Here is a 26,187-nt window from a genome sequence, read left to right on the forward strand (position 1 = left end):
AATCACTGCACTGGTTACCCATCAAATGTAGGATTGACTGTGAAAAGGTATAGGTCACTTTACGCCCCCTTTACGCCCCCTTTTAGTTACGCCCCCTTCGATAAATGGGGTCACTACTGGTACCCAAAGTACAGAAGGTAACAGCTGGGAGCAGATCCTTCTCATATAGAACTCCACACTTGTGGAACGGCTTACCAGTCAGTGTCCGGGACTCAGACTCAGTCTCTGCGTTCAAATCTAAACTGAAAGCCTATTTGTTTTCTCTGGCTTTTTGTTAAAGGCCCAGACACACTTTATCACACAGTCACCCTGTTAGACAGAGACAGTGTTAAATTCACCCTAGTTAGGCTGATGTAGCACCAATATACAGGCAGTGCAGAATTATTAGGCAAGTTGTATTTTTGAGGAATAATTTTATTATTGAACAACAACCATGTTCTCAATGAACCCAAAAACTCATTAATATCAAAGTTGAATGTTTTTGGAAGTAGTTTTTAGTTTGTTTTTATTTTTAGTTATTTTAGGGGGATATCTGTGTGTGCAGGTGACTATTACTGTGCATAATTATTAGGCAACTTAACAAAAAACAAATATATACCCATTTCAATTATTTATTTTTACCAGTGAAACAAATATAATATTTCCACATTCACAAATATTCACATATTTCTGACATTCAAAAACAAAACAAAAACAAATCAGCGACCAATATAACCACTTTTCTTTGCAAGAACACTCAAAAGCCTGCCATCCATGGATTCTGTCAGTGTTTTGATCTGTTCACCATCAACATTGTGTGCAGCAGCAACCACAGCCTCCCAGACACTGTTCAGAGAGGTGTACTTTTTCCCTCCTTGTAAATCTCACATTTGATGATGGACCACAGGTTCTCAATGGGGTTCAGATCAGGTGAACAAGGAGGCCATGTCATTAGTTTTTCTTCTTTTATACCCTTTTTGCCAGCCACGCTGTGGAGTACTTGGACGCGTGTGATGGAGCATTGTCCTGCATGAAAATCATGTTTTTCTTGAAGGATGCAGACTTCCTGTACCACTGCTTGAAGAAGGTGTCTTCCAGACACTGGCAGTAGGACTGGGAGTTGAGCTTGACTCCATCCTCAACCCGAAAAGGCCCCACAAGCTCATCTTTGATGATACCAGCCCAAACCAGTACTCCACCTCCACCTTGCTGGCGTCTGAGGCGGACTGGAGCTCTCTGCCCTTTACCAAATCCAGCCACGGGCCCATCCATCTGCCCCATCAAGACTCACTCTCATTTCATCAGTCCATAAAACCTTAGAAAAATCAGTCTTGAGATATTGGCCCAGTCTTGGCGTTTCAGCTTGTGTGTCTTGTTCAGTGGTGGTCGTCTTTCAGCCTTTCTTACCTTGTCTCTGTCTCTGAGTATTGCACACCTTGTGCTTTTGGGCACTCCAGTGATGTTGCAGCTCTGAAATATGGCCAAACTGGTGGCAAGTGGCATCTTGGCAGCTGCACGCTTGACTTTTCTCAGTTCGTGGGCAGTTACTTTGCGCCTTGGTTTTTCCACACGCTTCTTGCGACCCTGTTGACTATTTTGAATGAAACACTTGATTGTTCAATGATCACGCTTCAGAAGCTTTGCAATTGCTGCATCCCTCTGCAAGATATCTCACTATTTTTGACTTTTCTGAGCCTGTCAAGTCCTTCTTTTGACTCATTTTGCCAAAGGAAAGGAAGTTGCCTAATAATTATGCACACCTGATATAGGGTGTTGATGTCATTAGACCACACCCCTTCTCATTACAGAGATGCACATCACCTAATATGCTTAATTGGTAGTAGGCTTTCGAGCCTATACACCTTGGAGTAAGACAACATGCATAAAGAGGATGATGTGGACAAAATACTCATTTGCCTAATAATTCTGCACTCCCTGTACTGCTATAACCACATATTTTTGTACCAGTCGTACAATGCCACCATCTGCCGCTGCTTCTGTTTGTTTTCTCCGAGACATGGAATCAAGCACACAGACCACCGGCAGACTCCAGTGAAGAGACCAGCAGATAAATCCTAGTTCCTGACAACTGCTAAACAAGGAATCAGCATGAAACGAACCAGAGGGTCACCACAGCCTCCACCACCATAACATTTTCAAATGGACCAGTAGCATCATAATGGACACCTCGACTCTGGACTTCTCCACCTCTACAACTGTAGGACTTATTTTTGTATTGGAAAATCACTTGCAGGTTCACTTTTCCCTGGAAGGGGGTCCCTCTCTGTATCACTCCTTCCCAAGGTTTCTTCCTTTCTTTCTTCTCTCTCCTAGGGTTTTTTTGTGTGGAGTTTTTCCTTGTGTGCAGAAGGGTCAAGTGTGGGGGGGTGTTAACTGTAGGGCCTGTCTAACCCCATTGAGACATACTGTATCTGATTTTGGGCTATATAAGAAATACATGTTGTTGTTGTTGTTGCCATGCGATGTGTAGGAGAAGACATAAAAGCAGAAGATGATGCAGGAGTGGTGGTCTCTCAGCACCTTGCTGGCTTCCAGATACCATCAATCATTGTCATCGTCATTGTTACATATGCACATGGGCAGTGTGCGTTTTGTGTGTGTTCCAGGTTGTGGGTGTTGCTGTAAGGGATTCTGGGTATACGTAAATAAAAGAGAAAAGAAGCAGACCGCGTGTCGAGAGTCCGCGTGGTTATTCGCAAATAGCAAACACAACATTTGGCGACGAGGATGGAGTTTTTTCTACCTCCTCCACCTCCTTTTCTGGCTTTGCCCGGCGAGCCGCCGGTGCCCTGGGACCGCTGGTTTGAATCCTTTTCGACGTATCTCACGGCCGTCGGCCTCGCGGATTCTCCAGACCAGCGTCTGCGAGCCTTGCTGCTCCATAACCTGGGCACGGAAGGGCAGCGGATCTTCAGGACCCTGGGAGCCGGCACAACGTACGCGGACGGCGTTGCAAAATTGTCTGCGCATTTCGCCGCCCCACAGAGCGTTATCCTGCGCCGCGTAGTTTTTCGCCAGAGGAGGCAGCAACCGGGCGAGTTGGTTCATCATTACGTGACGGACCTGCGGGGGCTGGCGAGTTTCTGTAAGTTTGGAACAATGGAAGATGAGTTCATTCGGGATCAATTGGCAGAGCATACAAACAATCCCAGAATCCGCGAAAAGTTAATTATGTCCTTGGACGACCTCACGCTCGCCAAAGCTGTGGAACTGGCTTTTCAGATGGAGTCAGCAGCCGAATTAGCATCTCGCCTGGCGCCGGTACCCTCTCTTCAGCCCACAGTGCCCACGCTTACTGTCCAGCCGCCTGCGCTCCCGGACGACACACCTGACCACGGCCTCCCCGTAAACTATGCCGCTCGCAAACCTGCTCACAATGCGGGAAACGTAACCATTTCGCCCGTGTTTGCCGTTCAGCAGCATCTGGCCGCCCTCAGAGGCCATCTTCTCCAGCGCCACCTACTACTATTCACTCTGTTACTGCAGCATCTCCCCCATTTAAAACGTGTGTGGTGCGGCTGGATGGTGTTCCACTGCCACTGCTGCTGGATACAGGGGCTTCACGCTCCTTGCTGAACCTGTCCACTGTCAAGCAGATTTTTTCCCATCATACCCTCCACCCTGACTGTGAGCTCCTGAGTGGGTATGGGAATTCCAAAATAGACATAGTAGGCACAGTTTCCCTACCATTTCAGTATCAGAGTGTAACTTGACCGTCTTTTACTTTTCACGTCTCGCGCCACGGGGCTAACCTAATGGGTCTGTACTTGTTCAGCAGTCTGGGCTTTTCACTGCTGGATGTGGACGGTGCCACCATTCTCACGGTGGGCTCACCCTGGCAGCAACGCTGGCCCTCTCTGTTCACTGGCCTGGGCTGCCTCACCGCATTTAACCACCAGCCCTTGCTCAAACCAGACGTGCGACCGGTCATTCAGCCATTGCGCCGCCTTCCTCTGGCTCTTTGTGATGAAGTCACTGCGGAACTCAACAACCTGCTCGAGCTGGGCATAATTGAGTGGATTGATGCTTCACCCTGGGTCTCCAACCTGGTGCTGGCATAGAAGAAGTCCGGGACTCTCCGGTCGTGCGTGGATCTAAGGTCGGTCAACACAGCTGTTGTCCCTGACAAGTACCCGCTGCCTACTGTGGAGGAGCTGGCCGCTAAATTCCATGGTTCTACTGTCTTCTCCAAACTAGACCTTCGACAGGGTTATCTCCAAGTTCCGCTGCATCCCGAGAGCCGCAACCTGACCGCTTTTGTCACACACATGGGCGTCTTCCGCTATACTAGGTTGCCTTTCGGTCTCAGCTCTGCCCCTAGCTGCTTCCAGAAAATCATGTCCACCATCTTTGCTGCAGTTTCGGGGGTAGTGATTTATCTGGATGACATTGTGGTGCGTGGTCCAACCCTCGCATCACATGATGAGCACCTGGACCGCGTCTTCAAGATCCTGGCAGGTCACAATCTTACGCTGAATGGGGACAAATGTGTCTTCACTGTTCCAGCGGTCGATTTTGTGGGCTTTCGCCTGTCTGGAGAGGGCATCACACCCTTAAATTCTAACATGGAGGCTGTTCTAGGTCTCCCTGAGCCCTCCAGCCCAGCCCAGCTCGCATCCTTTCTTGGAATGACTGCATACTACTTGCGTTTTCTCCCTCAATACTCTGCCACTACAGCCCCTTTGCATGCGCTTCTGAAAACCGGAGCCCCATGGGCCTGGTCCTCAGCCTGCTCCTCAGCCATCCGTCAGCTAAAGGCCCAGCTTACCTCACCACCGGTGCTTGCTCACTTTGACCTGTCATGCCCTACTTTTCTGACCTGTGATGCGTCTGGTGTAGCGCTAGGTGCCGTCCTTTCTCAGTGCCAACATGGTTCTGAGCGCCCCATTGCATTTGCCTCCCGGTCTCTGACTCCGGCCGAGCAGAAGTATTCAGTTGGGGAGCGGGAGGCACTGGCCTGTGTCTGGGCATTTGAGCGGTGGCATATATACTTGTATGGCCGACATTTCACCCTACGCATGGACCATCAGGCCCTAACGACCTTACTCTCATCTTCAGGCATGGGGCACAGACCGCTCCGGCTCCACCGCTGGTCGGAGAGGCTCCTCCAATATAATTTCACTCTGTCCCGGCCGGGACAATGTTGTGGCAGACCTCCTTTCCAGGGCCACTCCAGACACTCCCCCAGGCCCAGCCACGGATACACTGGAGCCAGAGCTTATCCACATGCTTCATGGGCCACTCCGGGAGGTTGTGTCTCTACAGGACCTCCAACTGGCTTCAGCGCAAGACTCAGTGCTATCGCAGCTTTGCACTTGCATTCGAGAGGGGTGGCCACGCACAGTGCCCAAGGATCTGGTGCCATTTCATCGGGTTAAAGATGAGCTGTCCTGTTGGAATGAGGTCTGTGTGGCGCGGGGACTCAGGGCCGTCATCCCTGGCAGCCTACAACCTCGCATCCTGGCCATGGCTCATGAGGGACACCTAGGCATCGTAAAAGTCAAGCAGCGCTGCCGTGACAGGGTGTGGTGGCCTGGGATCGACAGGGATATTGAATTTGCAGTGAAGGACTGCTCAGCCTGTCTCGTCAGTGGAAAGACGGGCCCTCCCACACCTCCACCACTGCAACCTGTGCAGTGGCCGGCCGGGCCATGGCAGCACGTTCAGCTGGATATCTGTGGGCCATTTCAGGGGGTCCCATATCATCAGCGTTTTCTAGTGGTTGCCTATGACCTGTACTCAAAATGGCCCGAGATCTCCTCCACAGGCTCCGTCATGTCCCAGGCGGCCATGGAGTTCCTCGACTGTCTGTTCTCAAGGTGGGGCCTTCCCAACACCATTACAACAGACAATGGGCCTCAGTTCACCTCCATGGATTTTCAGACATTCCTCGGGGACAGGGGGATTCGACACACACGCACTGCTTTCTACCACCCAGAGGCTAACGGTGGCGTGGAAAGGTTTAACCAGACCTTGAAGTGTTCGGGCTCACCTGGCCGATGGCTTGGCCTTTTCCTCAGCCCTGCAGCGCACCCTGCTTCATTACAGATCATCTCTCCATTCCACCACTGGCGTCTCCCCAGCTCTCCTAATGCTGGGTAGGGAGCTGCAGCTTCCATTAGACCGGCTGCGGCCACAGCCTCCTCCGCTTACTGCAGTGGCCCTGCGTCACAGGGTTTCGGCTTCACAGCGCCGGATGAAGCAGTCCTTTGATCGCCGAAGGAAGGTGACACCTTCCTGTCTGGCAGTCCATGATTGGGTCAGGGTTCATCGGCCTCACCGGGACAACAAGCTCCTTTCCTTTTGGTCTGAACCAGTGCAGATTACGGGGTGGCTGGGCTTGGCCACTTTCGGCTTGGCTGATGGTACGAAGTGGCATGCGAGCCGGCTCAAGAAGGTGTCACTGCTCACCCCCGTAGACCCTTACTCCATGGCTAGTGACTTGGACCTAGTGGAGGACCTACCCGATGATACACGGAACTGTCCAGTGGAGGCTGGAGGCCGGGCGAGCGCAGCTTCACCACGCCCTGTCTGTGTCCGCTGTAGACCGGCTTACCTCAAGGACTATGTGACTGAATAGCACACCACGTAGTTAGGGCATAGCCTGTCACGTGGCAGAATAACCCACATGGCTATGCTGGCATTCCGGGTAGTCGACCCCGGTCGCCTAGTTATATTGTGTTGTTGCCATTCCTCCTAGGGGGGGGGGCTGGGTGTTACATATGCACATGGGCAGTGTGCGTTTTGTGTGTGTTCCAGGTTGTGGGTGTTGCTGTAAAGGATTCTGGGTATACGGAAATAAAAGAGAAAAGAAGCAGACCGCGTGTCGAGAGTCCGCGTGGTTATTCGCAAATAGCAAACATAACATTCATCCTCTCCAGCTCCAAGTATTCCTCTTACAGATAATTCCACTGCCAGCCAAGCAGCTCCGGGATAGTGTAGTCAGCTGCGGGGATGAACCCCATGTAGAGGGATGCCAGGCCAGCAGAGACACTTTCTCCTTTCTGTCCAGCCTTTGAATGTCAAGGATGATGGAGCCACCCTTTTCCCTTCCTAATGAGTATTCGTCGGCTGTGCCTCTTTCAGGGCTCACTCATTTTGTCACAATTGTTATGTTGCTCAAATGTACAACATAATAATAAATAGAACACAAGGCAAAACAGTCTAATTTAAACATAAAATAATCTCTTGGTGAATATCAAGTGCTGAAAAATGCTGGAATCTGTGCTGCTAGATTAATATTTGTTTGCATTTTAATTATAATTGAGCATAAACTTTTAAATGCAGTTAATTAAATGCCAACATTTACATGTGTTAATATCTGTATGTTTATGAAAAAATTTTGGAATTGTATTTGTGGACAGCCCTGTTAAAATACCAGTTTTTTGTGATTTAAAGAAATTAGATAGCAATAAATCATTTTTAAACTTTTCCCACCTTTAATGTGACCCAGACCCTGTAAAATGACATATTATGAGAAAAAGCTGTGACGTATCTCGTGGATTGGGCCTGGGTGCTGCAATAGTGTCTGTCGGATGGGAGGAGTGAAAACAGTCGATGTGGTGGGTGTTGAGGGTCAAGCACAATGCAGATGGTCTTCCAGGTGTAGCTTTCTAGAAGATGTCCTTCAGCGAGGAGAGAAACGCCCAAATTATGTTTCCAGCTGACCTTACAATCCATTTGAGTTGCTTTTTTTCTGCAGCTATTGCATTGCCAAACCATACAGAGATGCAGATGTTCAGGCTACTCTCTTTTGACAAAGGTGGACCTGCTTCAGACGTCCCAGGAACTGGAGATGTTACAGCATTCACCCTGAAGTGTGGCAGGAGCGACTTCTCCTGAAGTCAGCGATCATCTCCTTCATTTGGTCCACCATACATTCAGTGGACAAAATGTCCACATTCAGTGATAGGTTTTTCTTTCTGCACCAGAAAGCCAGATGCTGAACTTTGTCTCTCTACACCAATTTGTCAGTGTGGCTGATAAGTCTCACTATTGTCGTGGGCAAACTTGATAATGTGGTTCAAGCTGTGCATGGCGGTGCAGTCTTGGGTCAACAGGGTGAATGAATGAATCTGTGCTCCTGTCCGGGAACTTGCTCAAGGGTTCCTCAGTGGCACCTTGGTAGTTTGAGATTTGAACCCGCAACCTTCCGATTACAAATCCTGCTTCCTTACCCACAAGGTCACCACTGCCACGCCACTGCTGTGAAGGAGGACTTCACGTTTGCTCTCGTTGTGATGTTATTGGAGTCAATAGCATCCTCTATACAGCTGGGCCATTCCCACTCTGCAACCGAGGAATTCCCACTCATGCAAGTGGTTGCAGGACCAGGGCTTCTACTGTTGTGGCTGGGAGTCGCCTGGAATTTAAGATCGGGTTGAGGCCGCCGTCTACCATCTGGATTAACATCTCGCTCAACGTGTTCACCTACATTGTGACACCTTCCCCCTGGGCTGTACAGGCCTGGATGGTTGCCCCGTGGGGACTGGACACCTAGAGTTCTGCACAGCCCTGCTTCACCTTCTTGCCCTAGATGGCCACAAAGAAGACTGCACATTCTATCTGAATGACACTCCCCATGACAATCCATGGCAAAACCAAGGATAAAAGCCACAGCCCAGCCTCCTGGAAACTGGACACAATATGGATAACTGGTCATGTGCTTTGGTCTCTCTAACAGCCCAGCCATCTTCCAGGAGTTCATCAATGACGTCCTGTGGGAGTTATTAGAACAGTTAATCTTTCTCTACCTGTCCCATGTTCAACACCTAATTGAAATGCATCACCTGGCCACTCATTTACAGTGCAAGCCAGAGTCTGAGTAAAATGCTAGAAATGAAACTTTCAGCCTTTCAGCAACAGGCAACAGCAAACAGATCAGACACTAACCCACCTTGGCAGGCCACCCAGGCCACCATCAAACAGAGTATCTCCATGGATTTTGTGCTGGTCTGCCGATGGACAAATGGCCAATCTAAGTTGTAATGAGGAAGAGAGCGCTCAACTGGTTTGCAGGATATGACAAATGTAATGGTGCATGCAGGAGAGACACGAGCCCCAGACAAGATTGTAGTCATTGAAGTTTACTGAATTATTAGTGTGTGTTGCAAGTTGAGGGTTAGAGTGGTTATCTACAAAGAGATTACAAACAGAAATACATCACAATGTAACTAAACAGCGCACTGATGGTAATTATGAAGGGGTGGAGCCACGCCCATTGGCGTCTGGGATTCCCCATTGGTGTCATGGTGGAGTTCACCATTGGTGAAGTTGACCGTTTCACCAAGTCAGCCCACTTTGTTGCCCTCCCCTGCCTGACAAACCACTGACATATTCTTCAGGGAGATGAATCCGCTTGAGTCCAATCTCACGGGCCCCCAGATAATATCCTTTCCAACTCAGGACCCCAGTTCATTGCCCGGTTCTGGAGTATGTTCTGGCAGCAACCTCCATGAAGCACCATGCCGACTGCTGATGGCCCCTCACACTGGTATACAACCCTGACGACCAGTTTGGGGTGTCCACCAAAGGCCTCCCGATGCCTCTGAGGCCAAGATGTTAGGGCCCTGCTTTGTGGGTGCCTTTTCCGACCACTGTTGATTCCCTGTACTATGCGGCTCAGTCCAGTGTTTCACGTCTCAAAGGTTATTGCTCTTTCATAGTTGGATTAATCTTACTATGTTACTGTCATTTTATGACCCTGTTTTCCCCAGATTCTCCCTGAACTCTACTTATGATGCACGGTACAACCCAGCTTGCCCTGCCCTACCCTGTGCCTCTTCTCTGATTGATTTCCTTGGTTTGAACTTATGTTGACTTCCCTCTGTGCCTAAAGCAGTTAATAAGTGAAAGAATTGCCTTCTTGACTTTTATATTGACTGGCTTGCTTCAGCATTCTATGCTCTTGCATGTGTTATGCATAGCAAGGGTCTTCCCCCAGGTTGTCTGGACACTGGAGAAGAGAACACATGAGTACTGAAAAGCGACACCATGATGGCTGTCTTTCTGTTGGACAGGAGTATGAATCATCCTATTTTTCCCCAACGCTGAGTTCAGTGTTACTGATGTTCTTCAGCTATAGCAACTTAAAGAAGAAATTACTAGAAATAGCTAGAATTACCTAATTATGTCTTTCCTTCATTGTGCTTTCTTTCATTGTGTCTCAAAATACAAAAGCTACCCTGTTCATTTTAACATGTGAATGACATGTGTAACTCCATCCAATAATAGACATTAACAAACAGGAAACAAAATTGCTTTCATGAACAATTTTCTCTTTGTGGTTAACAGCATGTATGTATGATCCAACTGAATACAAAACATAGCTCTATTAAAACTTCCCATTTTAAGACAACACATTTTCACAGAAAACATCCATAACCAGAGGGTTTAGAGTGTTGTTCCTCCTTACTTCCTAATCTATTGGCCAGAGCGGAAATGAAGACCAGTTCTGGAAAACAAAGGGAAGCTCCACAGAAACAAGTATCCTGATTAAGGTTACCTTCCTTCCCCCCTTTCAGTCAGTGTACAGGGTAATCATTTTAAATTCCATGTACCCATGGTTATATTTCTATGTTATATGCTTTGGTCATATTTTAATAAATATAAAATTAGAATAAAAGTTTAAATGATATTTGTGAATCTAAAGTAATTTAGTGCAACAGGTTCCCAGACTGGTTGACATTAGTGCTGGCTTGGCAGGGAGTGCTCAGAACCTCAGCTCAGTCCTATCAGCTCCATCAGCATAATTGCTGACCTGTGCACCACTGAGACAAAACATTTTATCAGTTGTGCATATCTGTGTGGTTTTATAAGGTTCTGTTATACATAAAAAACAAAATGGCTTGACATGAGTTGATTTAGTCTTTTTTGGGGGGGGTTATGAATTTAAATCAGGAGGTCTTCATAAAAACGTCAGTCCATCCAACATCTCTTGCCTTGAACAAGTTGTTGTTCTTGCTGTTTTTACAATTTGTCAAATGTTGATAAAAGTCAACATGCATATTCATATATCACAGCTGTCTTCCCACCATCTTATCTGGAAGCTTCCGTGCCTTTTGGAAGTTGTTTATGGTCCCTGGAGAGACTGGGGAACCTTCCTTTGTGCTCCTTTGGGGGCCACTCTGGCGGCCGACAATAATTACTCATAACAAAACCATTAAAATCCTCCTGGGTGGAGAAGATTGTGTGTGTGTGTATGTGTGTGTGTGCATGTGGCCGCATGACCTGGTCCAGTATCAATTGCAGAGTCATGTCATCCCAAGACTCCCATTTTATTTCCCATGTTCGCTTGGCTCTGACTCAGCAGCTACAGCGCTGGTGCCAGGCGAAACTCATGTAAGCACATTGCACAAGAGTCGGAAGTGTCTGTTGATCTTAAAAATGGAAAGGGAAAAAATCAATAAAACACACACACACACAAAGAGGAAAAAAATTGACTATTGCACATTTGCAGCCCATTTCAAGTCCACAAACACATCTGCCTGCACATCAGCTGGCTAACCAGTCAAAAAGCTAAATCAAATGTTTGGGAATTATAATTTAGTTATAATTCCAATTCCCAAAACTTTGTGGAAAAGCAAAGACTGACACTGTTTTATTCGGCACGTGAACAGTGCTTTCGATGGCTACACGTGAACAATTGTGAATGCTGGAAGAACTGTGCTCCATCAAGAATTGACAGCGGTCTATTCTCTCACCATATCTAATCCAATTGCATGTCGATTGGATAATGAAGGCCGACACAAAACACAAGAGAAAAGGCGCATACAATGGGCACAATTGAGGAAAGCAAGAAGGCATTATTTTGTAGCTGATCGCGCTCTCTGCTCGAACAAAAAACACAGAGATCCTATTAGATAAAGCACAGAAAAAATCTGCCGCTTTAAGAATTCTGCTGGTGAAATTCTATGGGACAGATAAAGAACAGCAATGAGGATCTTCAGCTGACCCGCAGCTATTTCAAGGCACCTGGAGGTCCCTACATGGAGCCAAATGATGCCCGAGGCTTTGAGTAAATAAAAAAAAAATTATTTACAGGTTCAGTTTTCACTGACAAATTAAAACCCTGGCAGAACCACCAATGGCCCAAAAACTCAACGTCAGTAACATTATATGTTTCCACAATTTGCAGCAATGACAGCTTGACAGCGACGTCTCATGCTCCTCACTAGCTTCATGACATTGTGAGGCAAAGCGTTCCACTCTTCCACAAGTGCTACACACAGTTCTGACAATTGTGCCACGACGTGGTGGAGCATTATCATCCATGAACAGAAAGTTGGGGGTGTGCTGGCGGAGTTGGGGGATGATGATGGGTTCTATGATGTCTCTGAGGTAAGAACGTGCAGTGACTGAGCCATGTACAATAACCAAATCTGATTTGCACTGACTGGTGATGCCCAGACTGCACCTCCTCCACCACAGCAAACCCTGGGGACTATGTGGACCTCAGCGTATCGCTCACCTCGCCTTCTCCAGCAACGCTGATGACCATCATTTCTGTGCAAGGTGACCTGACACTCTGCATGACCACTGCTGCATTTTCCAAGTCACATGGTCTTGTGCCCACTGAAAACGTTCACAGCGGTGTCTTGGTCTTGGTGTCAGTGGACTCACCTGCAACAGTTGTCGGACGTTCAAGCCAAAGCGGTGGAACGAATGGTTTGTCTGGAAACCCTAGTACCTCTCGCATCTCGTAAACGAGCCTGCAGATGTGCAGCAGTTACATAACGATGTCTGAGTACATAGGTACATGGGTACTGGCCATCATTGCGGACTGTCACTCGTGGGGCTCCACTCCAGGGTCTGTCATGGACTCTGCCAGTAGTTCTGTGTCTTGATGCAAGTCTGCTGATAACACATTGAGACACACCCACTTCACGAGCAACATCTGACTGTCTGTCACCACTTCGAAGGCGGCGCCATGGCCAGGTGACTCTGCTTGTCCATTAAGTGACGTTCAGTGTTCATGGCTGTTTGAATGATTAACTTGGAATGACTTACTGACAATACCAACTTTTTATACATGCAGAATGTTGAAATTGATGCCACATTGATAAAGGTTGTCTCTTGGCCCCAATATAAGGCACACCTGTACACAATGAGACCATTACATGAAAAACACTAAATGAGGTGTGTCTATCACCCCAATACAATGTCCTCCTTATCCCCAAAATATCTGATGTGAAACAAACACATGTATGTATGACATCCACTAAGTCTCTCACAATATGCTTATTGTGAGTAGTGTATATACATATATACAAATAAATATACATATATATAACATTATATTGGAACAGTACGTGGCTTCGGCGCCAGATAGATGCATTTTATCACGGAATCGATGTAAACATGGTGAGCTCATAAGAGGGCTCATGAGCTCAAATGAGAGCTCATAAGAGGTACATCTGTCTTGCCTTTATTGTGACACGCCATTCATAACATAAGTAGATCCTGGATCTAGAACCTGTTATATCTGTTTCCATAGCTTCATTTTTACTAGTGTAAGAGAAAACAAGACTCTATGTTTTGTGTGTGTGTGTGTGTGTGTGTGTATATATGTATACAGTATGTACAAATGAATGCCTTTGAATGCTTGGGACTGACATGATTTACTGCTTATGGGTAGTCATAAGATATTGCAGCGATGACAGATTGATGCATTATTTTCTTGTTTTCTTCCTAGCTGGTTTGTCATATGTTGTAATACTTTGATATTTACAGCACAGCAATGCGCGCGCACACACACATACACAAAACCAGCACATCTTTCATCACTTCACTTTCACTTTTTAAATGTCCATGAGAGCACCACTGATGCTGTCACTGTGTTGGGGAAGGCATGAGGGGCAGAAGGCACAACATCAGTAGTTAATGGAACTGATGGCACCAGACGCCCATTCGCACTTGCTGGTGTCCCTCCCTGAACAACATTTTCGTCAAAATGGAACAGTTGCAGGTCTTCTCTCAACTATAATGACGTGCTGCTTTTGTTCATTTACCTTGTGCTCTTTGGGATGCCTGGCGTGGTAAATGCAATTCCGTTTCCTTCCTTCGAGGGCTTCTGTTGCATGCTCTCCGCTTGAAATCGTATTTTACATTGGGCATTTTGCGAAATACCAGAGTTTCACTTCATCACTTGGGGCTTGAGAAGGCAGGCACCACCTGCAGGAACTTGTTTCCTAAAGACGCTGAGATAGACGCATTGGCAGTCAAAATAAATTTCCCTTCCCTATGTGGATCAGCATGATGAATTAGGTCTGAAAACAAAGTGGTTACAATTTCTTTGAATAGGAACTCCCAACAACCGAAAGTAAACTTGTACTGATAAGGAAAATGGGGAAAATCACGTGCCTCCCAAAAAGAAACATGGAATCTACTATAGTGAGCTAATAAGTAAGGCAAACAGTGCTGCCAGGTATGTGTAGCATTTTGAGCTTTCTCACGATTTATTCAAATTATTCACTCTCCCTCTCTCTGTCGGACTTTGACAGGTGACATAAGATAAAGGGATTTTAGGGGAAAACTGAAGGTATCCTCTGGTGTCGTTTTGTAAGGAAGCGTAAGGCACTCAAATGTGAGAAGAAAAACAAAGGAGGTCAAAATTGCTCTTAATGATCTTTTATCCATCAAGCAAGCATGATCTTGCAGACTAAATTAGAGCTTCTTGTAAGATTGCAGTATGTTGCCAGTTGCAAGGACTGGATCCCCCCCCCCCATTTATATATTTAATTCAGAGCTCTTAACAAGCATTTTTTTTCTGAACTATGCTCTGCAATGTGCATTTTTAAATACAATTCTTTAGATCATTTGACTTCTTCTTTACTCTGTTTGATCGCGTGGTGTGGTAGTCATCACCAACAACTAAGCAATACTTCATTTTAGAGAGACCGAGTGCCAGCGGAGCCTCTGCGTTGCATCAGCTTCTACAGTTTGCCTGTGTATGTTTCTACCTGCTCCCACAATACCTCCAAGATGACGTCACAGACCACAAACCCACGTGACTGACGAAGACAGCTTGTGGCTGCCTGGGAAATTAAATAAAAAAAAAAAAGCAAAAGAATCTGATTGTTTTGCTGTTTCTTCACAGGCGGTTTCAGTCACGTCTCACTGTTTTTACGTTCATGTCTATAAATTCTCCTAAATAACACGCTTTTCCGTTTGTGATAACTTAGTCCATGTATAAATAAAAAGGTGCTTCAACAACGTATTCGTTTAAGGGTGAGCACACTTATGCAATCATCTTATTTCTGTAGGTTGGAACATTTGTTTGTTTGTTAAAAGTTTAGTAATTAATTATTGTGATAATTATTATCCATGTCAATCTGGCATCCGTGAATGATTCGGAAATCTGAAGGCTCATGAAAGGTAAATGATTACATCTCAATATTTCCAGTTCTGGCATCGCATTTGCCCTCCTCTTTGGCTTAACTAGTTATAAATTCTTATTTCACCTCATGTTGCAGCTTCCGTCGTTTTTATCTTTTGTGTGCTAGCCCCCCCAGCCGACCCCACCTAAAATATTGCCCTTCCAAAGTTGCCCGTTCCCGTGTAAAAACCGCGCACCTGGCAACACCCGCCGGGAACTCCGTGTCATCGATCCCAGAGTGGACACAAGTGGATTTAATTTAAGTAGTAAAACGAACTTTTACGTTAAACCGATTAAACATGGGGCGGGTGAAGGGTATCCGTCCCGCCAGTGTTGTACTTTTTCCGGGATGGGAGGGCAGTGTTATACTTTTTAATTTTTTCCGGGGTGGGGGGGGTCCGTCCCGCCAGTGTTGTACATTTTTTTCCGGGATGGGTTATACTTTTTTATTATTTTCCGGGATGGGTTATACTTTTTTATTTTTTCCGGGGTGGGTTGGGGTGGGGGCGTTGTGGGCGGGGCGTCCGAGCCGGGCCGAGTTAATGAAAACGCGCGCGCACGTGGAGGGGACAGGGCAGCCCCGCGTCACCCCCGCGTCACCCCCGGCGTCTCCGCTCCGCAAGATGAAAGTCCGCCTCGGACCAGGTGAACAGAGGTGTCCGCGTTAGGCGCCTTCTTTTTTCTTTTTCTTTTCTTTTAAAAGAAAGAAGGAACGAAGGAACGAAGCCAGGTGGAGTTTTCATGTTGGCGCAAACCCGCGGCGCACAACACACCGGCGTCCGACTCCGACTCTTTCGCGCCCAACTATGGTTGACCGGGGTCCCCTGCTGACCTCGGCCATCATCTTCTACCTGTCCATCGGGGCGGCGATATTCCAGGTCCTCGAGGAGCCGAACTGGGAGCGGGCGGTGCGGGAGTACCGGGCGAAGAAGGACAAGATCCTGAGCGACTACCCCTGTCTCACCCGAGATGACTTGGACAAGATCCTGGAGGTACGAACACCCAACAAGCCACCTTCGTCTTCCTCTTTAGCGGCCAGAATTACGTCCAGTTGCCTGTCACAACTTGACTGGGGCTCGTTAACGTTTGGGGGGGTTTAAAAGAGAGAACTTTTAATGGGGGGCTTGGAACAGAGCAGTAATATTTAATTGTGCGTGAAATTTAATGGAGCAGCCCTGAAAACAACACGATCATTGCGCTCGTAACCGCGCCCCGCCACGCCCCGCCACCATTTATTTTTTTTGTAATAGACTGCTGCTAATTTTCAGCTCAATAAGGTTGTGCAGGAATTTCTAGAAAGTTGTCGCATCGCGTTACCCGTGTGGCGACCCTCCGCGGCCGATGGGGAAATCCTGCTGCACCTGGGGCGGGGGCGAGCCATGTGACCCCCCCATCCCATCCCATCCCATCCCAACCCAACCCATAGACTGTCAGATGGCTTTGTGAGGGCCATGTTCCTGTTTGTGTATGGTGGTTATGTGTACACACCGCAGAGGGTCGTCGACATTTACAGCATTTATCAGACGCCCTTATCCATAGCGACTTAGTAGTTACGGGGACAGTCCCCCTGGAGTAACTCAGGGTTAAGTGTCTTGCTCAGGGACACAATGGTAGTAAGCGGGATTCGAACCTGGGTCTTCTGGTTCATAGGCGAGTGTGTTACCCACTAGGCTACTACCACTCGTCGAGGTCCCTGGACGTGTCCACTGGCCATATTTTCCCCTCCTTCTTCTTCCCAGGATGAGCGCGCAGGGCGCAGAAAGTCGCGTGTGTTTGTCGGGCTCCGGAGCTGTGGAGAGCGTCTCGCCCAAGTCAACTGCTCCCTTAGAGGCGTCTTTGAAGACGTCCTTCAATGCCTCAGACCGTCAAGCTCGAGCGCTGGCGACGAGTGAACCAGTCAAACTTGATTCCTTCCTCCTCACATCCAGGCCGTCACAGCGTCCGCGAAGGTCTTACGCTCATGTATATGATCACATGTTGATGTTATCTTGTTTTTTTTGGGGGGTTTTTTTGTCAGGTTTGAGGAACAATCTTATTATTGCATTTCATGGCGCTGCCGCCGCTCTCTGTTCCCGTCCCGTTTCTGGTTGAACCTATAGAAGGGTTAACCCGTCTTTGGGGATTAACTCCCGAGGGCCTCGTCTCATCTCCTTCGCGGCAGAGTTCAGGCCATGTGCACAATTCAAACTTCTAATCTCCATGTGAGGAAATGGCGTTTTTTGGGGGCGTTCTGCGATCGCCCCCCGCCCCCGTACTTCTGATCAGACGGAGGACGTGTCCTGACGTATCCCTGGGCCCGAACGCATAATTAGCTGCCCCTTTCACACACTTTTGTCGAGCAGATCTGTGAAAAGGGACAAAGCTGGCCTGAAACCCGAGCAGCCATATCTGCATTTTCTTTATTCTCCTCTTCCCGTGCCAGTTGGGGTGTTGGTAGATGATAGCTGATGGTGCTCGTAATGTTGCGCCAGTTTTGTGGTCTTTCCACCTTGTCTAAGATTTCATCCGGTCTGTTCTCATGAAAATGGTTTGAGGGGAAAAAAAAAAAAAAAAAAGCAACTGTCATAAAGGCAGCATAAAGTTTAATAAATAAAAATAATGGTATATCGGTTATGTAGACATCCCTAACCAGTGCAATTTTTATGAAACTTTTTTTGATGACTTCTGCTTGCAATATGTGGCGTTATAACATGATTACATTGCTGTCGTGTCGGAAGGAAGCTCTATGGCTTTGGATTATGTCGCACGCCATAGCATTATTTTTTTCTGCCGCGCATTTCCTATTGATGGCCTGAGGTGACGGTCATGTTCCTGTTTGAGGTTGCCATCACCATCTTGTTTTGAACAGTAGTTCTGTGAATTCCCCATGTAATCTCATTTAGTAATGATGTGGTGCTTAAAGTTCACAGGAAGTGGTAGACATGGCTTTCCGGGGTTAACGCTGCATTTTATGATAGAATTACGCATCTCGTGTCAAAACACAACTGCTTGTAAACGTACGGGCTGGACGAGAAGTTGATTTAAAACTCAAAACTGATTGCAATGAAAACTTCTCAATAACAGAACGGAAGATGTTGTGAGAGATACATTTTATGTTCAAACTTTCACGATAAGAAGGTGATGGTTGGGCTTGGGGTAGTTAGTTGCATGTCCATATATGGTCGTGCATCCTGTCTTGGGATGAAAATTGGCATCTAATAGTACGGTATTGAGAGAGAGTACTTTTTAATGTTTTAAAATTGTTGTGGCTTAAATTGTTCTTTTATGAAAAAAAAGTCTTTAGTTTATGGATGTCTTAGTATTGCTGAAGCAGCATGATTGTCACATCACTGATTCTACGGGCGAGCTGTCATGATGGTATTGTGTCTTGGGTCACTGTCATTCTCAGCCTTAGTCTGCATCTAAATTGGAGGGCGAATGCTCTTCGGTTACACATTAGTTGAGCAGTTTCGGATCTGTGGAAGGACGACACGAGCGCAGTTTATCACCAAGTCAGCGGAATTGTGCCCATCCAGGCCCTGTCCATTTATTAACCTGCACGGGTTGTCCATTGTGGTCATGCACACGGACATTTCGGTAAACCATTAATGTCAGTTTCTAATATTTTCTTGAAGCCCCCAAAAAAATAAACCTGCCGCGGGCCCTTTCCTGAAACATTTGGGACTGATTGCGCATTTTAGGAGATGAAGATTGGTATTGTGCTTCATTTCCTCTTTATCCACTCAAGTTCCATCTAGACCTTGAGCGCTGAGGCTTTCAATTTCTGGATCATGTAGCATAACTGTGCATGTCGGGAGCGCGGATGAAGATCCTGCAGACTGTAGCAAGCATGGGAATTCCTGCCATGAGGAACGTGGCTAATGCCGGCTTCTGTTGTGTCAGCTTTTTGTCTGTCTGACTCAACAATGAGCCATCTTGTAAGAGTGAAATGACAGGATTGGACACATTCTCTTGCGTGAATTTGAGAAGGAAGAGTCGGGTCTAGAATGAGTGTGGTTGTGTTGGACTAGGACTGGGCCTAGAGCAAATGTCCCTATAAAATGGTCAGAAAAACCGTGCGAAATTGAATCGATACACGTGATATTGTATATACTTTTTCAATCTTTCAACAGCCTTGTCTCGAGACCACAGCTGATCAGTCCTGCAACTTCAGCAAACCTTCAGGCTCTTTGACCTTTGCGGCTAATGGAAAAGTACCCGTAGTTTGTGTGCGGTCAAGACACCGTTGATTGGAGTGATAATGCACAGTTTGTTTCAGTTTTTTTTTTTTTTTTTTGCGCCAGTTATCAGTGCGCCGCAGAGGGTGGGACGAGTTAAGTCTTCTCTCCTTCTTTTCTTTTTATAAAGCTGCACAGACACGAGCAATCGACTTGGGGCCGTTATCAGTAACTGTGCACCATGGAAGTTGTACCATTATACAGTCGACGCGAGACGACCTTGAGAACCCGAGCTGAAGAGAAACCGCTACAGATAAGGAAACTGTGGGGCGCAAAAAAATGAGCGTAGCAACGCAAAGTTGACTGTTAAAGTTACTCATCAAATGTTAATCATTAAGAATTCCCCAAAGCCGGACAATAATGGAGTTGTTCCAGGATTACACGGAAACGGTAAGTTTTAGTGCCCGTTTCTGCACAAACACCAAGTTGCCGAGTTAATTTACCTAGAGGGTGATCTCACTGTATATGAAAAGGGAGTCATGTTCTCAGTGAGACGTCTTCAGTTACGTCTCATTTTCACCACGTGTCTCATTGTAATCCTTCTATCCGTGAGTGCCCTATCACTGCCATCAAATGATATTTCATATTCTGGAAACATGGGGAAACATGATCCTTGTCTTCGGTGCCCATATTTACCCACAATTTACTCTGCTAGCGTGTAACGAGAATTTGCGACCTCAGTTAAAAGCCGAGGGCTCTGGGGTCTGGCACTCCTAGGGTCTCCTGGCCGATGCAGCCATAATGTCCTGTTCTCCATGTCCTGAAAAGCACATTTTGTCCTGATAAGGGAATCTTTTTTTTTTTTTTTTTTTTTGTCAGCTTTGTGAGCGTTCTCTAGACTAGCAGTGCCAGATGAAAGTGAAAGTTGTGGAAAAAGTCCAGTTTTCCAACTTTCCAACTTTCATTTTCTAACCCTTCCACAAGGCCCATTTCACTTCTGTTTTTGGGCAGCGCATGGTCCCCTGGTCATGGTTCGAGTTGACCACCAAGTGGCATTTGAGGACTCTGAGGAGGCCTCCCGTTGTTCCCGGACGAGGACTGAGGACATGCTGGCCATTGTTGTGGCTCCTGGTGACACTGTTCTGATGAGCAGGATCTGGCTTCACAGTCGAGACCAGTGGTGCATCGGGATTGTTGTGGCATTAGCAGCTGGCATTTTGGGAACTGCATAAAGCCCGCGTTTAAGGTCCTAACCACTGATTCCCCATACTTTCTTTATTTTTAATATTGTGAGTAATCCTACCCACTCTTTACCATGACAACAAAGAGCTGGAAAGTTCTCCCGTACTTCCCATCACGGAAAAAGGGACTTTTCAGGTTCACTACCGCCTTTCAATCTTCAAACAGCATCGCATCAAAGTTGGCTCCCCAGCTGACCTTTAACCTCCACTGAACACTTCCATGTGTCCAATATTTAAGAGCCTTAGCAGATGCGTGAGACAGGACGGTTCCTGTGCACCACCCAGGCAGTCGGCTGCTGCTTCTTCAGATCCTCCCTGGGGCTTACAGTGATTTATTTTCTGCCCAGATCATGTCTGCGCCTTCTGACTTCTAACACAGTAACCGTTTCCATTTTCAGGCCCCTGTTTCAGGCCCTAATTAACCCGCCATGGCCTTCTGTTGACCTTGTTGACTTTCCAGCCGGTCAGGTGACTTTGCTTAGCTGGGGTCCTTTGATGGATTTCCGTCAGGGCGCTCTTCAGGGGAAGGGGGCTGGTCCACTGCTGGCAGAGTGGAAACCAAAACTGGTTTGCAGGAATTCTTTCAGAGTAGAAGACGGCCAATGAGACATGCTGTCCAGGTATTGCTTAAAATCAGTTGAGAAACTATCGACATATTACCAGTAAGGACGTCTGTGTGGTTAAGGTCAGGATTAGATTTCGGTTAACTTTTTTTTTTTTTTAACTAGAGTTAATATCCATTACTATTCTGTTGAATCGATGAATAGATTAACATTTAACAGAGATTACTCAGAGACGACGTGAGTCTCAGTTTTTGCACGTCATAGCATTTGCTTTTCAGTTGCAGTCTTCCTGTAAGACATGCAAAATTCTCATTTCTGCCTGTTTCCATGGCGCAACCTCACTGGTGTTGAGGCTCGTGCAGAGTGTAAACTGTTGTTGTGATCGGTCAGCGAAAGCCGCCATGAGTGACTGATAAAATGAATGATAAAACCTTCATCCCTGGACGACCACAAGCTTTTTGCCTCGTTTGCTGCTGTTATGAGCAGACGTGTCCAACCTTTTGACTGGTAGTGTATGCATGTTTCATGTTATGAGCAGAAGGGGTTAAAGTGTTCACTCCTAAATTTATCTGGAGTTACGCAACGTCAGGAGACTGTTGAAAATGGGCAGAGACTTCAGCATATATCTGCTAGGCATGCTGAGGCCCTGTTCCAAATGCCCTTTGGATAAGAGGGTGTCGTGCATGGACCTCTTCTACCATCAAGCGTGCACAGATAACATCAGAGGCCAACAGGAAGGAAGTGGTAGAATGCAAAATTAAATCTTCTTTCTCATCAGCTGAACATCAACGTCGACGTCTGAGGTGTTTCTGCTCATTTCTTACTTCTGTGGCTTTTCGCCTTCTAGGTTGTGTCTGATGCTGCAGGCCAGGGAGTGACCATCACAGGCAACAGAACATTCAACAACTGGAACTGGCCCAACGCGGTTATCTTCGCTGCAACAGTAATCACCACCATAGGTGGGTATCAGCCCCATCATCTCCAGCATTATCTGTTTACTCTGGGTGTACCAGGATGGTGGCAGGGGGGTGAAGACAAATTAGTGACACACATCTCGCTGGGCAGGAAATTGCCTTATTTATTTACAAGACGTTCAGTGTTTGGTAATCACTCGGTAATGGCCTGTTTAGCTTTGCTGTGATGGGCTTGGCCTGCTCACAGGTGCATTCTTTGACCCTCTTTCCAGCGGCTGTAAAATCCAAGCGAACGGTGCTCTGATAACATGGTGTCAGAGGCAAAGAGTTTATATTCTGTGAGCATGATATTTGATTTTTTATATATTTTTTGTGTCATTTTAACAGGGTATGGCAACATTGCACCTAAAACTGCGCCTGGGAGGGTCTTCTGTATTTTCTACGGCCTATTTGGAGTGCCCCTCTGTTTCACATGGATCAGTGAACTTGGAAAGTTCTTTGGTGGAAGGGCCAAGCACCTGGGCCAATATCTTACAAAGAAAGGCGTGTCACTGGTAAGAAGCGATTTGGATCCTATAAATGGAAAAAAAAAACACTCTTAAAAGCACAAGCTTGTGCACCTACTCTCTATGTCTCCATTTTTCTTCTAGAGGAAAACTCGGTTCACCTGCACAGCCCTCTTTCTCCTTTGGGGAGTTCTGGTCCACTTGGTCATCCCTCCATTTGTGTTTATGTGCCAAGAGGGCTGGACCTACATTGAGGGCTTGTACTTCTCCTTTGTTACCTTGACTACAATCGGCTTTGGAGATCTAGTAGCCGGTTAGTTTTTCCATTCATGATATCAAACGAATGTTGTTGGAAAGAAGCAGGCTCACCTTAGTCTTTTGGTAGCGGTTAGGCATGTCAAGTGGAGGTTTTATCTTCAATAGTTGAACAAACATCTCTGTAATTTGACCTTGCAGGTGTGGACCCCAATGCCAACTACCCCAGCCTGTATCGCTACTTTGTGGAGGTGTGGATCTATTTGGGCTTGGCCTGGCTCTCCTTGTTCTTCAACTGGAAGGTCCGCATGGTGGTCGAAGCCCACAAGGCCCTGAAGAAACGGCGGAAGCGTCGCAAGCTTTCCATGGATGAGCAGCAGCACTACAAGGAGACCCAGAAGTCCATGCGCCTGCCACCCTCCCCCAAGGAGGTGAACATCTTCAGCTTCCGGTCGAAGAGACCGGAAGCCTTCAGTGACCTTATTAAGCAAATGGGCTCCAAGGACAGCAGGATGAATAGCGTCAGCACCAACAGCAGCATGATCAAAATAAAGGAGCCTGTACGTTCCAAGAGCTGCAGCGACGCCATCGCCTCCAGTAATAACGCCATCCTCAACCTGGACCGGTCACCTCGACAGAAGCGGCGCTACAGCTTCAGTGATCGTGTGACCGTGGCCTTCTCCAAATCTAAGAACTATCTTCTTGGACAAGATAATGGTCTGCTGGAGGAGGTTCCCGGTGAAGTGGACCTGGTTAGTGAGCAAGAGGGCATGTTCGAAAACCAGCTGGACAAAGAGGCAGGGGAGGACCGCATGGGAATTGGGGTTTCGGGCTGTGGGACGTGGGAGTCCAAAGAATACCAGGCGCTCATATTTCAGAATGCCAACATAACCTTCATAGATGAAAACCTTTTGAACAGTCCTGAAGATGAAAATGATGACTGCAGTGAAGAAGCTAAGCTCTCTACAACGACAGACGAGAACGCTGAATCCGAAACAGACTCCAAAGAGTCTGAGGGCTCGGTCTTCACAAGTGATGGGTCGGATCATTGCCACTCCTATGAGAAGCTTGTTGAGGAGTACTCCAAAGAGGAGAACACAGACTCATGACTGACTGTCATCTGTATGACAGTTAGTGTTCCTCTGAAGGGAAAAAGGGACCTTGAACACCTGGACAATCTGGCTGTTTGTGTCTTCTTTGTTATTTTTCTGAACAAAATGAAGTACCTGAGACATTTTTTTTTTTTTTCTTTTCATGTTGGTGTTCCACAATCATGTTAAGGAACTGGTAGAGGCTTATAATACATGTCAACCTCGAATTACGAAGTCCACTAAACAGCCGCTAGTAATCTCCTTGTAATAGGGTTGTTGTCTATTTATGTGGATAAAACAGTCCAGCATTCCCGTTCAGAGTGCATGAACTCAACTGCATATGATCTTTTGCTGAAAGGTTGCTAGTGGAAGAACAGAAGTGCTCCTGGAGTGCTCAGCTTTCTACCCCTCGTATGCACCATATTGGTGCTGTAGTCTTATTGTAAAGAAGGAGAGCAGTGGTGTGCAGAACTTAAGGTGGTTCAGTTCTCCTGATCCATTTAATTCTGTTGTGCCTTGAAATTTTAGGTGTGGGTTCATTCCAAATGTCTTGGAACTTAGCTGGAAAGGCCCTGTTAAGTGGAAAAAATTATATTCTCTGGATATCTGCCTAACCTTAGAACGTATGATGATGCTGTACCATCTCTTACAACTTGTGAACCTTTAATATCCTGCCCACAGTTTCCTTTTGCTTTGAAGCAGTGTGGTGTGGCGTCACGGAACCTTGCAGCCACACCTTTCAGATCCTCCTGCCTGCATTCTTCCGTGCTGTATACTGTGTCAGTATGTTTCATTTTTATTGTTATTCATGTTTTAAACCCAGCCCCTGAGGACTGCTGCATTTCTTAATGATCACGTTTGCTAAAATGTGTACTTATTTACCCTGGTTTTAAAAGAGGACCCTCCCTCCCCCTGCCCTTCCTTGTGTGTTTTTAAGTGGCAGCTGCATATTGTGCCTAGGTGACTAAGGATTACTTGACTACAACAGGAAGAGTGAAAACTGCTAATCAGGAGTTTATACTGTATGATAAAATTGGGTTGAGTGTCCATTTACGGTGTAATGACCCTGTATAGTTATAGAAAAATTACTCAGGACCAGTTAATGAACATAATGATCATAAGCAATCTGGTCACCTCATCTGTGGATCAGTTTTTTTCTGATATATGTGAATCAGACTAAATACAAAGACTGTGATTTTACTCTTAATTACTGTGTTAGGAAATAAAATAAAACTGCTCGATGCCCAAATAATGGTTTAGAGCCATTCGGTCTCTGTTTGTGTTCTGTTATTCTCTTGGTGGTTGTTTGCACTCCATTTGTTGGTCATATTGATATTCTATATTGAGAGGAATTTTTATGAAAATTACAATTTTTGGCATCAAAATCTTGCATTTAAAGTTGTGGTTCTCAGGCCTCCATTCACCCTACATCAGACTATGCAGCTTTAGACCATAATCAGTAGACTTACTACGAATGCGGTTGGCTGAAAGGGGTTTGAATCAAAATTTTGCAGAGAAAAGGACTTTAGGATTTGGACAACTAATATCTAAGGTACTTCAGGAGGGATTTTTTTTTTTTTTTTCTTTTAATACTTAATGTAAGGATAACCCACATTTGTGTAGTATAAAACTGTGCTCCACTAAATGTACTCCAAATGTACAACATGTTTTTTACTGTTTAAATTATTTAGTTTTAAGGTGCTTTTTGTAGATAAATCTACTGTATGTCTATTATTGCATTTAAATAAAGAGAAAAAAAAACAGATATCTGCTGAATGTGTCTTCATTCCACCTTGCTCATTTTTGCATTGCAGTAATAATACTAATAATTCATATATGTATGTTCACTGATAAATCTAAAGTTTGTGTTTGCACTCCCCGGGTGTAGTTAATTTAATCACTGCATATTTATTTGCCTTTTTTCTCTCCTTTATCAGCCGGTGTTTAGAATTCTCACCCAAATCTGCCGGAGGGAAACAAAAAATGTGTTGGGCCGATAGCACTTTGCGGTGTTTACATTTCCAAAGCATTCCTGATCTGCTGAATTGGGGTGGAGATTACTGCATGCATACCATCTGGATGTG

The 26,187-nt window shown here is 46.2% G+C and overlaps 1 protein-coding gene across 2 annotated transcripts; it reads left to right on the forward strand.

Annotated features, from left to right (window-relative positions):
- The first annotated feature begins 15,952 nt into the window (after positions 1–15,952).
- On the forward strand, positions 15,953–25,868 carry LOC114801343 (potassium channel subfamily K member 5-like). Of its 2 annotated transcripts, none has more exons than XM_028999510.1 (5): positions 15,953–16,368; positions 22,185–22,296; positions 22,639–22,805; positions 22,902–23,070; positions 23,214–25,868. In XM_028999510.1, exons 1-5 carry the CDS (start codon positions 16,183–16,185, stop codon positions 24,119–24,121), a joined length of 1,542 nt encoding a protein of 513 aa, XP_028855343.1. In that variant the 5' UTR covers positions 15,953–16,182; the 3' UTR covers positions 24,122–25,868. The 2 variants fall into 2 exon arrangements, with proteins under 2 accessions (XP_028855343.1, XP_028855334.1); XM_028999501.1 differs by lacking the exon at positions 15,953–16,368 and adding an exon at positions 17,014–17,338.
- The last annotated feature ends 319 nt before the right edge of the window (positions 25,869–26,187 follow it).

This window comes from Denticeps clupeoides, chromosome 1 (genome assembly GCF_900700375.1).
Source record: "Denticeps clupeoides chromosome 1, fDenClu1.1, whole genome shotgun sequence".
Classification (NCBI taxonomy): domain Eukaryota; kingdom Metazoa; phylum Chordata; class Actinopteri; order Clupeiformes; family Denticipitidae; genus Denticeps; species Denticeps clupeoides.